General features: G+C 38.5%; 1 protein-coding gene across 1 annotated transcript; it reads left to right on the forward strand.

Moving 5' to 3' along the window:
* The first annotated feature begins 2,420 nt into the window (after positions 1 to 2,420).
* Positions 2,421 to 12,613, forward strand: LOC126968835 (uncharacterized). Its single transcript, XM_050813986.1, has 6 exons — positions 2,421 to 2,568; positions 4,832 to 4,960; positions 6,052 to 6,140; positions 10,065 to 10,185; positions 10,820 to 10,998; positions 12,278 to 12,613. The coding sequence occupies exons 1-6, from the start codon at positions 2,455 to 2,457 to the stop codon at positions 12,480 to 12,482; spliced, it is 837 nt and encodes a 278-aa protein (XP_050669943.1). The 5' UTR covers positions 2,421 to 2,454; the 3' UTR covers positions 12,483 to 12,613.
* Positions 12,614 to 16,125: the final 3,512 nt, after the last annotated feature.

A 16,125-nucleotide genomic window follows, 5' to 3' on the forward strand; every position in this document is an offset into this window, starting at 1 on the left:
AGTCGAGCGGGTCAGATAGCATTTCTCCAATTGTGCTTAGAAGTTCTAAGTTAGAACGTGTGCCCCTGAGTTGACCCCGGTGCTAACACATTTATTCCAGCACTAGCATTCAAAAAGCGTAGTTCCTGACTCATGGAACTCAGGCCTTGTACATTCGATCCGAAAAAAGGAGACATATCGGGTCCGGTAAACTACAGGCATATAGCTATTACTGCTAGATCTTGGTATAACTAGAAGATCACCAGTTGATCAACGACCGACAGTACGGCTTTCGCCATGGTCGGTCGGCAGGCGATCTTCTGGTATACCTAACACGGATGGGCGGCGGCTATCGAAAGCAAGGGGGAAGGCCTGGCAGTTAGCCTGGATATAGTGATGGCCTTTGATCATGTATGGCACAAGGCGCATCTCTCTAAACTTCCATCATTTGGGCTTCCCGAGAGTTTATGCAAGTGGACCTCCAGCTTCCTCACTAGGTGCAGCATACAGGTCGTTGTCGACGGTTATTGCTCGAACCCGAAGCCCGTGAACGCTGGAGTGCCCTAAGGCTGTGTGCTATCTCCTGTTCTGTTTCTTCTGCATAGAATGTATGTTGGACGCTTCCAACATACATTCTGCAAAGCGCAGGTCCGGCCACATATGGAGTATTGCTGTCATCTCTGGTCTGGCGCACCCCAGTATCAGCTCGATCCATTGACCTCGTGCAATGCAGAGCAGATCTAATTGTTCACAGTGCTCTGTGAACGGCTGGATCACTTGGCGTTGCGTAAAGAGATCCTTTCATTGTGTGTCTTCTACCGCATTTATTACGCGGAGTGTTCCAAAGATAAGTTTCACCTGATTCCTGCCGCAGAGTTCCACCACGATACGCGACAAATTAGAATATCAACCCCAACATCTGGATGTGCGGCGGTCCTCCGTATTGATGGAGCTTTCTTACACGTACTACAATGCAGTGGAATCAGCTTCCTTGTGCGGTATTTCCGGGACGATACGACGACCTCGAAAATGTGGGCGGTGGTGTTCACTTAACACCAGGTAGCACCCCTTAGGCTCGTTTGTCCCCCTTTTCCATAAAATCTATCAATCCTCAAACTCGGGATTACAGGTTTTTTTTTTGCGTAAGTAAAAAGTACGTAAATAATGATGATTATGGATGCACTAATCTAATTAACACTATATAATGAAAAACTAATTAGAATTTCGAATAATGTTAATTCTAAGTGTTATCCACGCTTTCCAAAATTTTTAAACTGCTTCTCAATCTCACGTCTGTTTACCCCCAAATTAGCTTCTGAATAGTTTTAAAATTGAGGAGATCGTGGATGTCAGTGGGCATTGCATGCTGTCATCAATTTCCAGCTGTAACTTTTCAATTGATTGATGAGCAAGAGGTTTCCCTGATGGTAAGTTTATGCCCTGCCCACCTAAAACTTTGAGCGGCATCAGAATCGCGCTCGTCAATTTAAGACAAGATTTTCACTGTTTCACCATAGAGTAATAATGGGTTTTATTTCATATTATAAATTTATTGTGAATTACCCTATTTTTATTAAATTGAAGTATTCCTTTTCGGTACCGTGTAAAATATGCTTTTGTACATTTCATAAAAAGATATTTTTATACAGCTAACAGATATATATTTGTATTATTGTACCTATATAGACTAAAAAGTAAAAAGTGACATAAATAAATGAACCTTGACTTAAATAGAGGCTGCAAAGTCGTTCGAAACCGAGGTAGAACCTTCGCGAGGACCTTGACATGAAAAAAATAATTTGCATTGCGCTGTGAGTGTTTTGCGGTTCTGTCCTTAACTGCTTTGGAGCTGCGACATAACAACCTGTTTCACCGACTTCCAAAAACGAGGACACAAATTTGTCATTTTTTTTATTCTTACTTTAGTTTTCCAAAAATTGTCTTAGTCTTAAAACATACTACGGCGAGGTACACCTGAAGGGACTGAATGTAAAAATAGTATAACCCTCCTACTTTCCATGGTTTTACCGACCTTTCATTCATAATACCCGGATTTGATTGAAAATACTCAATAATCGCAATTTTACTCGCTTAATTTCGCATTAACTAGAAAATTAATGCTTTAAAAATGCTTAATAAAAGTAACAAACGAGATAACTTAGATAAGATTATAGAGTACACGTTAGAATATAAAATACAATAGGGTTTACGCGAAAATAATTGCCAAAAATACCAAATTTATAGAGACTATTCTCATATGTGTAGGATAGTTTGATCAAAATATAATAAGCTTAATACTAGCGTGTCAGTATACGTATGTGATTGCCTACAGCGAACTCGGTGTCCGGGGGCGGGCAGTGGACGCGTGCGCCCCCCGCGCCGCCGCCGGGCGCCGGCGGGGGCGCGGGGCCGGGCGCGGGGGTGGGGGCGGGCGGCGCGCGGGGCCGGCGGCCGACTGCGCGGCACGCGGGCGCCATGCAGCTGCCGCACGCCGGCATCTCGGCCGCCGCCATGCAGGCGCTGGCCAGCGGCTGGAACCCCAGCGCGCTGTCGCAGACGCAGACGCAGCAGGTGCTGCGGCTGGCCCAGGTGAGTACCAACGAGATAGACGAGTACGTCCAGCTCTACACCTAGCATAGAAGCCCCCAACGCTCAAACTCAAATAATTTATTCAAAATAGGATGTGACCTTCTCTATCCTTCAATATATCCTTCTATATACAAGCCCCATTGCAATTTGGAATCAAGAGTAATGCCAAGAAATATGGCAAAATTCCACAGGTTTTACTACCTCTCCGACCACGCCGCCCTTATTGATTTGATCTTCTACTGACTAAACATCCTGATAGTTAACAGGTCTCTGTCGACGCCCCTCTCGGGACGTCCGACTATTGCCTGGTTAGGAGTGTAGTGCCTATCCATCGCCCACGTCGCAGATCACCAGCGACCCGCCGCGTTTGGCACTACAAGTCAGCAGATTGGGATAGGATGCGTGCCTTTTTTGCATCCTATCCCTGGGGCAAGGTTTGTTTCCCTACGGATGATCTTAGTGCCTGCGCCGTTGCAGTAGCCGATGTGATACTACAGGGCATGGATATTTTTATACAAAGCTCTGTAGTACCGATCGGTGCCAGATCACAGCCCTGATTCGGTGCGTCAGTCAAACCAGCATCCGACTGCGAAATAGAGAGAAACTGACGTATCAAACTTAGGTTTTTCGCTGGGATCAAGTGATCCGAACTGCAAAGTTCTAAAGAGGAAATATAACCGTGCCTCAAGATTCTTTAAACGGCAAATCGCCCGTGCGAAATCGAAGCACGATGTCAAAATCGGTGAGCAGCTTTCCAGTTACCCCACTGGAACACGCAAGTTCTGGTCGTTGACGAAATCTGCTCTTGGTAACTAGCCCTCCCTGCCGCCGTTGCACATGAGTAATGACACCCTTGCCCATACGTCAAAAGAGAAACCCGATCTTCTGTGCGCTCTTTTAGCCTCCCACTCGACTTTAGACGACAATGGAAAAACACCGCCAACCATCCCGCAGTGTCAGAGCTATATTAGATAGTTCAGACAGAAAACTGTTTGGGAGCTCTGTTTTCGTTGGACGTCAGGAAGTCGAGCAAGCCGGATGGCATTTCTCCAATCGTGCTTAGAACGTGAGCCCATGAGTTGACGCCGGTGCTAACGCATTTATTCCGGCACTCTTATTAAAAAGGCGTAGTCCCTGTTCTCAAAATCATGGAGCGCATAATTGCCAGCTTTGGTCGAAGGTCACCAGTTGATCAACGACCGACAGTACGGCTTTCGCCATGGTCGGTCGGCAGGAGATCTGGTATTTACCTAACACATACATGGGCGGCGGCTATTGAAAACAAGGGGGAAGGCCTAGCAGTCAGCCTGGATATAGCGAAGGCCTTTGATCGTGTATGGCACAAGGCACTCCTCTCAAAACTTCCATCATGTGGGCTTTCGGAGAGCTTATGTAAGTGGACCTGCAGCTTCCTCACTGGGCGCAGCATACGTTGTCGACGGTTTTTGCTTGAACCCGAAGCCCGTGAACGCTGAAGAAGCTGGACGTCATTAATAGAGCACGGCAATACTTCAAGCCGGCCCACATTCTAGTGCTCTACAAAATGCAGGTCCGGCCACACATGGAGTATGGCTGTATTGTCTGGTCTGGCGCACCCCAGTATCAGGTCGATCCATTTGACCGCGTGCAACACAGAGCAGCTTGAATTGTCGGGGACCTAGTTCTCTGTGAACGGCTTGATCACTTGGCGTTGCGTGGAGACGTCGCTTCATTGTGTCTTCTACCGCATTTATCACGGAGAGTGTTCCGAAGAGCTGTTAAACCTGTTTCCTCCCGCCGAATTCCACCTTCGCACGACACGCCACAAGTTAGGATATCATCCCCACTATCTGGATGTGTGGCGGTCCTCCACAGTGCGGTTTTCAAGGAGACTCTTCCACGTACTGCAAAGCTGTGGAATGAGCTTCAAAAAAAGCGCGTACACCTTCAAAGCCCGGCAACGCTCCTGTGATTCCTCTGGTGTTGCAAGAGAATGAAGACGGCGGTGATTACTTAACACCAGGTGACCCGTACGTTCGTTTGTATTCCATAAAAAAAAGAATTGAGAATAAACCGTTTAACGATATTTTATAAAGCAATAAGTTACCGCGTCTCTGTTAAATTTATTAATGAGAATGATTCTATTCCATTCCCCGTATCAAATTAATTCCCTCTCTTGCGTACATATTATGGTATTGGTTTTAAAACTAGCTTCCGGACCAGTCGCATCCCTGCTGCCTGTAACAGATGTTAATAGTGGAAGTGCGTATGTCATTTTAAGCAGAGTTCCCACCGACAGGCTCAAGTGGTGGCGCAGGCGCAGGCGGCGGCGCGGTACAATAACGCCGCAGCCATCGCCGCGGCCGCCGCAGCCATGCCGCAACATCGCTCGCACAACCAGCGGAACGTGCAGGTGAATAACATAATATAGTGTGCGCCATTACTTGACATTGACAATTGGACGTAATCCCAGAAAAACTTGCCAAACAACAATCCCAAACACAAATTATTATTATTATGGTTTGGGGATTAAAATGCACTTTAATCCTAGGATCATGCTTGCGTTATCGCGCCTAATCTCAACTCAAAAGTTAAGGAAGAGAATCGATGCTACTAGCGAGGAAACGTGTAACTGTGATGAGATTTAAATTATATCCTCGAGACCTATTACTTTTAAAAGGCATAGGGGGGCTCTGCCCTGCCTGGACCCTCTGAGCATCCTCTGGACCTTAAGTAAAGGTATTTTAAGACACCTCAGCCTGATTCTGGCAATGGCTTCGCAGAAGAAGAACATAAAACTGGTCACGTGATTCATATAAACGCACTACTGTCACTTTTGAAATAACATCATGATTTAGTAGCCCAACCCACATGTATGGAATACACTAATATTTATTAAACTTTAAACACGAATTCCTTAAAATGTGTTGTTTGTGGCTTGGAACGTTTTTCAGGAACTACGTCCAATTACTGGAGTATACTACTCATGAGAAGGGTAGCGCTGACTGCATTATCATGGGTCTCAAGTAACTGCCTACTGTAGGCACATTGATCAAATGAGTATTTAATTTAATAAAAATGCTAGTTGATCTCATGCGCCGAATGTTGAGGGCAAATGTGACTTAACATCTTATGTCTCAAGGTGACGAGCGCAATTGTAGTGCCGCTCAGAATTTTTGGGCTTTTCAAGAATCCTGAGCGGCGCTGCATTGTAGGTAGGGAGTATCAATTACCATCAGCTGAACTTCCTGCTCATCTCGTCCCTTATATTAAAAAAAAAACATATTCTTATCATGTTCAAATTGTAATTTTTTTATGAAAATAGTTTTTTTGCCTAAGAATAAAGCAATATTTACAGTCTGTCATTGGCTTAAACGCATCTAAATATATTATTATGTTTTTAAAGAGTTTTTTTTTATAATTTAAAATGAACTTTTGTTTGATTGTGTTGTCTTGTTTGCTCGGCCACGTGACAAGATCGTAAGTACCTGTTGTTGGTTACAGTTTCCGAACAGTGCCCTTACAATGGCGATGACGCAACAACAGCCGCCCCCGCTCGTTGTCAGGAGTACTGCCAACAGCGGCACCATGAAGTGAGCATAACCTTACCCTTATATTACACGAAGACAGCACCTAACTCTAATAGCTAAGGGCCTACATTCAAAATAATTTTAGCGTTACCAACATATTTATAATTTTAATTCATTTGACTTTTTATATTTGGTTGATTTATTTAATAAGCAATCTTATTGTTAAATTGTAATAATCTATTCAAATGTAAAATAGAGACAGTCAACTGACAACACCAGTGTGACGTTGTCAGTTGACCACGAATACAGGCATTCAAGTTGTAGCACCGGTACGGGGTGGTCGATTAAAATGTTTTGAATTCTATTGTCACAGTAATTTGTTACTAAATACGATTCTTTAAAGTACTATCTTTAATAATCATAAGGTTTGCAAGAAACTCTCCCAGCATTCTTTTTTTTGGCTCTTTTTAATAAAATAATATAATATTGTACTGTCATTGCTAACGCTATAAAGTAATCATAATCTAGTCCCAGGCTGTCCGATCACTTAGATATTCAGCTGTGGAGTAATAGAATTTACAACAGAGCCATTTTTAATAAAACATTTATATTTATTTATAGACTAGTGGACCCAACAGACGTTGTCCTGTACACACGTCTTAAATTTGAAAAATCTGTCCAGCCGTTAGGAGGAGTTCACTAACATACACATGAGCAGGAGAATCATATTATATGGACGTAATTGAGAATCTAAACCAATCTCAAATCCACCTGAAGACACACAAAAAGTTTCAATAAGATCGGTCCAGCCGTCTAGGAGGAGTTCAGTGACATACACACGCACACAAGAATTATATATATAAAGATAATGCCTGAACAGTGGCTGGGACTTTAATATAAGTATACATTTACCCTTAAAACTATTATGTATCTTATGAAGTCTACTAGAATTAGTTCAAGCAATCCCTTATTTCTAGTGTTATAATAATGAAAATCACTATTAAGAGCAAATAGTTGAAGTTGCTAAGATTATTGTAATGCCAAATATTTTAAAATAAAACTAGAAGGGGAAACAGAAAGTGTGAGATAGATCTAGAAAAAAAACCTACGATTGTTTATTATATCATATTTTGGTTACATTATATATTCATAATCATTTAATGTAGGGTTAATTTGTAAAATATCTATAGTATGCAAATAATATGATGTTTATGAACATTTATAAATATAAAAAAACCTAACTAGATCATTATTAATGTAACAACAAATTATACGCGATATATATCTTGTATATAAAATTCTCTTGTCCCGGTGTTTGTTACCAAACTCCTCCGAAACGGATTAAACCGATTTGTATGAAATGTTTTGTGCATATTGGGTAGGCCTGAGAATCGGCCAACATCTATTTTTCATACCCCTAAATGATACATATATATTTTTTTATATCTAATATATATAATATAATATCTGTCAAATAGCAACTGAAATCGTTTCGACGGATAAACCTGAGTCAACGTTGGCACAAGGTTTTTTATTCAAATTGGTTCTCTACCACCCCATGAGCCTTGGAAACGACATCCATATTTTTGCTATGATAATATAATGTCCCCGCAAGCCCGAGAACCTTAAAAACTGTATCTATCACTCATATCTATATTGTAGTGTTGATCTTTAGCGGGACGGCATCATGGATTTCAAATGATCCATAATTCATTCTCTACCAACTCAAGGACATTTTAAATCATATCCATATAGATGAAATGATAATTTGCGCGGCGACTATCTTGGGTTAAAAAAAAGAACCAAATTCATGATCTGTCAAGTGGGAGGCTCCTTTGCACAGGATACAGGCTAGATTATGGGTACAACAACGGCGCCTATATCTGCCGTGAAGCAGTAATGTGTAAGAATTACTGTGTTTCGGTCCGAAGGGCGCCGTAGCTAGTGAAATTACTGGGCAAATGAATGACACTTAACATCTAATATCTCAACGTGACAAGCGCAGTTGTAGTACCGCTCAGAATGTTTGAACTTTTCAAGAATGCTGAGCGGCACTGAATAACTAATGGGCTGGGCGTATCAATTACTATCAGCTGAACGTCCTGCTTGTCTCGGCCCTTATTGTTATAAAAATATCTAGCTCTTTCAAACTATCTCTGTATTGATGCAGACAATATATAACAAAAGTAATATTCAAATCAGTCAAACTGTATTTTAGCAAACACTCGCCAACAGCAATTGATTTTTATATAGTTGCACCCGGCAAGCATTGCAATGCCACAAATGAAAAAAAAATCATTTATTTTTAGAGTTTTTCGGCCTGGAAAGATCTGATCCCTCGAACACTCACGTAGATTACAATATGGTGAATGGCATCGGAACGCATAGGGAACTAACATATAAAAACATTGATTTTTATTTTCATAGATAGAAGCCATTTCTATTGTGCTCTATTTTATATTATGGTCGGACTGTCTCTCTTGTTTTAGGTTAAATTGTTATTTTTGACTATATTATTTCAAATATTTGAGGAGCTGAAACACCTTTAAAAAGTATTTGATACGAAAAGCGAATTTTTTCAAATATATAATAAATTCGCAATTGCTATCGTGTTTGCCTGATATTGTGGAGTCACTCCCCGTTACGATCTGTTTTGAATGTATGCCCATAATTATTACATTATTAACTATTTCATTGTAATAAATAACCTACTTTTATAATGTTTTTTTTATTTAGAAATTGCGACAAAAATACTTTTCCTATTATCGTGCGCAAAGTTCGATTTTGCGCATGCATTTGCGTTCGCAAAATACCACTTACTCACACGTTGATACGAGCGTGCGGGAATGTGGTGAGCGTGCGGGAATGTTTGAAAATAATTATAGTGGTCGAATGTTGCGCAACTTAATAGGAAATCGCTTCGCTCATGGGGGAACGACCTTCTTTGTGCACTTGTATTCGTAATGTACTATTTCCTAGCGTCGCATTATTCCATAACAGGTGTAGATTTTTTCCTTTGATCCACTATTTAAGCAATCAATGCGACAACAGCGTAAGGGCTGTCTTCATAATGTTATTACACACACAGCTAATCTTGTCACTGTGGCTTGAATAATATATTTGACATAAGTAATGGACTGAGCTCTTCAAAGGATTTTACTATGTCATTTGGTGATGAAATAAAATAAGTGGTGAATTGGTCATTATGTACGAATCGGCCGAACAGGCTAGAGCTCCACTCGGGCCAACCAAAGGTTTTCCGGAACAATAATTATTAATAATGGATTAGGAGAGATCCTTGAGCCTGTTCTTCATAGATCTGAGGTATATTTTTTCCGACCAATTCCTACTTTATATAAATGATACAAACATCAGACATTAGATTTTCCTTAATTTGATATTTAGCATGATTCGCGATGTGAGATTCCCGATTTTTAGACGTTGTTTCAAACGTTACGACACCTATATGGCATATGTGGTGCTTCATACAACCTTGGTAGTTTTAAAAGATGTACCACTCTCAAGTGACTAGGTGTCTTTCATAACAAGGAAATACATTCATAGTATTGTAAAAGATTTGTTAATTTATATCTCATTCCATTATTTATTTGCTTGTTATAATTTATTTTTTATAAACATTAGTTCTAAAACTGGCAATTTAGCTAAACTTTAGTCTCGTATACTTATAATTATCTTAATTAGATGTGCCTATAATATTAATTTGTGTAATAATTATAAACATACCCGCCGTGCATATTTTGAGTGGTGAACGAATTTCATGTAGCTGTATTGATTCTTCGTTATCGCGAGTGAAAGCCTATTTTGCAGATATCTAAGCTTTCAAAGTCATCGCTCAAAATAGGTACCGCAGCTTTTACCAAAGGCGAGGCCTTACATCACAAGAGATGTAAAGCAGAAGACATTTAATAAATTTGTAAGCTCGGTTAGTCCGTTTAGAATGATTATAATGTTTGTGTTGTGTTACAGTGTTCTGCCGCAAGTCAGTGGAACCATGAATGGCCACTCAACCTCTCACTCAACGGACGGTCGCAAAAGGCTTACGCCAATACCAGACATCAATATCAGTGGCAACCATACGCCGTATAAGGTATGTTCTCCCTCATCTATATTATTTATAAAGCATAAACTGTTTAACTCTGAGGACAGCCTAAAATGTTTGGGTTGGGGTTCAAAAGCTATTCAGGCTCAAACATTTCCCATACAGTATCATATAAAATGAGGTTTGTTCACTACAATGTGCCAACAATGGCCATTCTGAACAAATTGGTTTGTTTATGTAAGGGTCGTCAACTTAGTATCACTATAAGATGTAAGCTATGAAAAGTACTATTGAAGTGGCTTCTTTTCGAAAATATAACCAGATAGGTTTAGGTGATCAGTGGGCTATTTTTAGTGGTATCCAATGTAATGAAAAACCATTGACGGAATTATTGGTAACTTGATAATTATTTGTCCGACTATCTGAACACAGAACTAATTACTAGAGCTACGAACTTGAATATTGGCACAAAGTTTTCATAAATAACATCAATGAGCATGGAGATGAAGTATGTAATAAACAACTGCTTACTGGTTAGAAATAAATAACCACGTTATCAAATTTTTACTCCTTAGAAGATGAATAAGAAGTTGTGAAAGCTTAAATGGGTAGTAGGTATATCACTTTTGTAAGAATAAGTTGAGCTTAACTAGTTTATTATACAAATATAATATTGTTTCAGGTGCAAAAAGCATTAGTGGAGAATACAATGGTGCCGTGCATCAATGCGAAGCCATACCAGTACATGGAGCTGCTCATGACGCTGCCAGACCTCGCCAGCCACTTCTTCCCGCGCGTGTCGCTCACCACCTGCCGAGCCATGCTGGACGCGCTCGACCTCACGCTGTTCAGACCCAACTCGTGAGTGTTGCTGGCTGTCAGCAGGCTGTATATACAACTAGCAGCGAAACCTGGCGTTACTCGGGTTAAAATACATCGCATGTTTAATAATTATAATCAGTTGCACGCATTTTGGAACTGCCCAGATCATTTCAGAAATTTTTAGAATTTTCTAGACCATTTCGCATCAATTTCATCTATTGTACACATTTTGGAACTTTCAAGATCATTCCAGAAAGTTTTAGAACTTTCTAGGTCATTCCAGAAAGCCTTAGAACTTTCTAAATTGATTGCATCAGTTGCACACATTTTGGAACTTTCTAGATCATTCCCGAGATTATATAATTTCACATTTTTGACACCCCACTTCTACCCATCCCGACCAATCTCTATTTGCCATCCCAACGGGAATTTCATCGAAATTGCGGATGATAGAGAAATCGTGGACGTACGTACGAACATTAGCATTTTATATAATATACTAGCTGACCCAACGAACATTGTTCCTCCTTAGAGGCGATAAATGAGCAGATTTTCGATTTAATAAATTTCAATATTTTATTATTTTGTTGCATGGGTTGCACACTCCAGTGAAGCACCTTGTGATACACGACATTTACCCTTTTACTATCATGCGCTAGAACAAATAATGTAGAATGCCTACCAACCTAACCATGCCACATATAATTAATTGAACATGAGAAATGGATTGTCTTGATTCAGACCACAAACTTTGAAGGATTGGCCTTAAGATTTGAATGGTCAGGGCGAATGCTAGATAGATCGGAAATGCAAAATGTTCATGAAGTAGTTGCTGCAGATCTTGAAGAATTTCTATTATCATTGCTGCATTCATCTCTTGACATTGATCAAGTTATTCCTCCATGTTGCCTATGAAGTATAATTGTAAAAATTTAAGCTGTACATCTTCAAGAGGTTGCTGTGATCCAATATGATGCTGAATCTGTCCTTATATCTACAATATCCAAAGCAAAACCCGTATTACTGATTTATAATGGGCAGGCCGTATCCATTACCATCAGCTGAACGTCCTGCTCGTCTCGCCCTTATTCTATATATATATATATATAATGAAAATGGTCTTTCTTTGAGGCTCAATCACGCCTAAACCACTAATCGTATCGACACGAAACTACCACCATTACATGCGAAATTTATTTTACAACGTTATTTCCTTTTAAGATTAATTATTATTTTTAAGATTAAAAGGAAATAACTAGGCTAGGTCATATATAGACAATATCAAAGGATCTGATGGAGCGTTATGATTTGTTTGCAGAACTCAGCTGCAAGTGCTGCGCAACTCGGGCAAGTGCAAGTCGGCGGCGGCGGGTGAGAACGGGCTCGCGCTGGTCCAGATCCGCGACGTGATGCAGCACATGCCGCAGTTCAAGTACATGCTGCGCTCGGGGCTGGCCGACGAGCACGCCGCCCCGCGACCGGCGCACGCGCAGCCGCACGCCAAGCGGGCGCGGGCCAACTAGTGACGCAATACTCATTACAATATGGCGACCAACTATTATCCGGCTTAGTTTGAAACCGAATAGTTGCTTAACCTTAAACGCATTAGATTTCGGCTATCTCTGTTTTTGACAAGCTTACATCCGTCATCAAGTAGTTTTGCTAGGCTGGATCTAAGTCAATAGAGAAAAGAATCTAAAATGATTGCCTGTTATCTGAATTACTGCAGCAGTACAGTTCTTTTACATACAGTACTGCCGTGTGTGTAATGGGTATACATCACATAGGGTGTAGAAATAATAATAGGCAATGCCATTTTAGGTTCACTACCTTACCTCTCTATTGCGTTAGTTCATTGTGATCTAGTATGACCATGTAACTGAGAGATATCTCGTAACACTTAGTGATAGAGCTCCATGTACTACGATTGTGGCTAGTTCAACAATAATACTGACTATTAAATTTAATGGGGACAAGCCTCAACTTTGTATATCTCTATAGAGACTCTTGCCTATTACAGTTTCACAAATTTATTTATGTATACTGCCTTGATTTAAATAATGATATTCAAGCATTTTTAATTTGAATTAAGTTTGTATTTGACTGTATAGTCATCCACACATATCAATAGTTTATTTTATTTTCATTTAGTAAATTTTCAGCCAATCATTGTTGCACCTTTTAATAAACTCATTCTTTATTAAACAGTACAAATGTACGCACATTTGTTTGCATTTTGTACTTGAAGTATGTTATCATGGTCAATAATTAGTTTTGATTTGTGTGGACGCAACATGCCTATATTTACTCCACTATTAATTGTAATGGTTCAAGTAAATAATTTGGCAAGTGTTGTTTTTTTATTGTACACAGATAACTTGCAGTATTCCTATATTTTATGTTAATTGCTGGATGGATTTAATGAACTTTACAGTATGGTACAGTACATGATCCATGATCGAAACTTATATAGTTCCTAACTTCACAACAACATACTTTAATCATGGATTTTGTACTAAGACATCTTCTGGAATTAGTTCTTGATAGCTTTAAATATTTGTTATGTGTTCAAATAAGAAATGAATATTAAAACAATGCCTCGTTTCTAGCTATAGTCTGGTATTTGAAAGTATAAAATTACCATAATACTTTTATTTTATATGATATTTCTCATTTAAATATAGAAAGCTAATTTATTTAAACAGCCAATTGAAACATGAGCTATGTATTGACTGGACGCATGATTGTATGGCACCATAATATTGTAATCTTCCAAATGTAACATAAGCATGCATGTGCTATGTAAATTGACCTTGCGAAAATACTAATTATATGTACAGATAGTTGTCGAGTAAATGTACAAAATGTATGATGTAAAAATATTATGTAAATATTAAAAGATCTTATATTTAGTCTGTAATTGTTATTTAATAGAAGACTGAGCGTTTTGTTGATAATTATAAAGTTGCGTGTGGTTTTTGTTTTAGTGTGAGCATTTATGTATGTATGTATATATTGTACATAAATAATAAGCCTTTGTGTAAAGTAATGCTAATATTAAATTTATTTTTTACTGATACCACCTACTTGAAATCATCACATTTTAAACTTACAATTTTTATATATATTGAAGGGCTGTTGCATTCTAAGATAAATGCATCCTTTGCATTCTAAATGATAATAACTTAGGTTTTTACTTAATTTATTATTTATAATATACCACCAAAATATTTGAGATTTTATGGTTAAAAGTAATATTCCTGTGATCAAAATTTGTCTCTCAAAATTAAAAATAACAACAAAATGTAAGGTTGGAAATGAATAATTGAGCATATCACTCCGCATTTTAGTTTAAATAATTTAGTTTAATGTTTCCAAACACAAGTTTGTACAAATTTGTGAGGTTCCTACAAATGTAAGATAAACATTGAGTAAATTTTATACATTTGTTTAACAAAATCTTTTATTGTAGTTATCGTCAAACATGCATCTGATTCAGATATTTTCAATTAAGTCTTCAGTTTGTCAGGAAAAATAAATCAGACGCGAATAATAAAGCTGTTTAGGTTTTACACATACGAGAAGTATGTGATACCCGTGAGTGCTGACAGAATAACCCCTCAGACCTCATAGATCTCAAGTAAAATCTGAATTGTTATTTGTTTTGAATACCTCAACTGGTGAGCATGAGGTTCAAGAAACTGTCATTATCAATACACACATGAACTCAATGTCATGACCTTTGGCGATAATAATAACAAAAAATGTATGTATTCTTATCACATAATATTAGTGAATCAGATTAAAAATGCAGTCTTAGTTCTTCAGATATAGGGTTAGTTGGTATTTAATTGATCATAGATAATTATTTATTTCCCCCTAGTAACTTAAGTACACCTTAAATTAGCTTCATGTTTCGAAGTGTAAAGCGCTGTGTAAATTATTTATGGTAACATTAAGTACTTTCTGTAATTTCTTAGTAACAAAATTCTAATATCTCTTTGGAATATGTTTTTGAGAAAAAGTTCTATATTATAAGGAATTTATATTAAATTTTGTTTAATTCATAAATGCTTTTAATTTAAATTTCCTGTATTCAATTGAATTGGGAAAGAAAACGAAATTTCTCAGATCTGCGAAGAATGGTCGACAGAAACCTTGGCTTGTCTTTTATATATAGATTTCTGTATTTAAAATTTTATTTATTTCATGAAACACATTCCTGTGATTTTTTGTTACTGTTAGAGAATGTGAGTGGCAGGAATGTCATCCGCTAAACGGATCAATAACAAACCTAGTCTGTAAATTTTACAATATCGTCTGTTGATAATAGTCATAAGGTCCTAAACAGAATACTAGCATCTAGGATAATTTATACGTCTGTGAAAACGTCGAACTGCCAACCTCTGTTTTCAGCAACGCTTGCACACTAAAACAAAGTGACATACATATTACGAGAGTAGGACATAGCTTGTCATGCGCACTAAAGTAATAACCTGGCTTGTTCTCATGCATTGCCTAACAGCTAGAGGATATACAATAGCGAAGTCCATTATACAGTGTCCCAGAAATATAACTTAGTTATGTTTCCACATGAAGTATTGTACCTATCTTTTTCAGATTCGAAATATGGCACATACGAATTAAAAAAACGGCTCTGGACCATGCCAAAAAAAACTTTTTACTTAGGTACTCACTATCAAAAATAGCGAAGGCCCGAGAAGCTGTACGTACAGGAATGAAAATAAAAGACGTGTGGCACTCGGGGACTGCCGCGGTAAAGCTATTGCATAGTATTTGTAAGTGAGTAAAATTTAACTTGCAAGATTTGATTACAGACAGACAACGGGACAGGTGAAACTAAATAAAAATGCTTGTCATAATAATGAAAATTAAAAAAAAATATTAACAATAAAATTATTAAAAAAAATCAAGACGTACCCCAGGCTCTAACCTGGGACCTTCAACACAAAAAGCATACGTAATAACGGCTGTTCCACGGCAATTGTAATTACTAAGGCGAAATATCTATATACATCTAGTAAGTAAGTCTTAGGTTATTTTCGTTACGGACTTTCTGGATTCGGTCTCCACGCTCAAGGCCCGCGATAGGAGCTATGCAATAGCTTAATAAAACAGCCAGTCCAGAGTTTAATGTACCGAGAA

Source organism: Leptidea sinapis, chromosome 16 (genome assembly GCF_905404315.1).
Source record: "Leptidea sinapis chromosome 16, ilLepSina1.1, whole genome shotgun sequence".
Lineage (NCBI taxonomy): Eukaryota > Metazoa > Arthropoda > Insecta > Lepidoptera > Pieridae > Leptidea > Leptidea sinapis.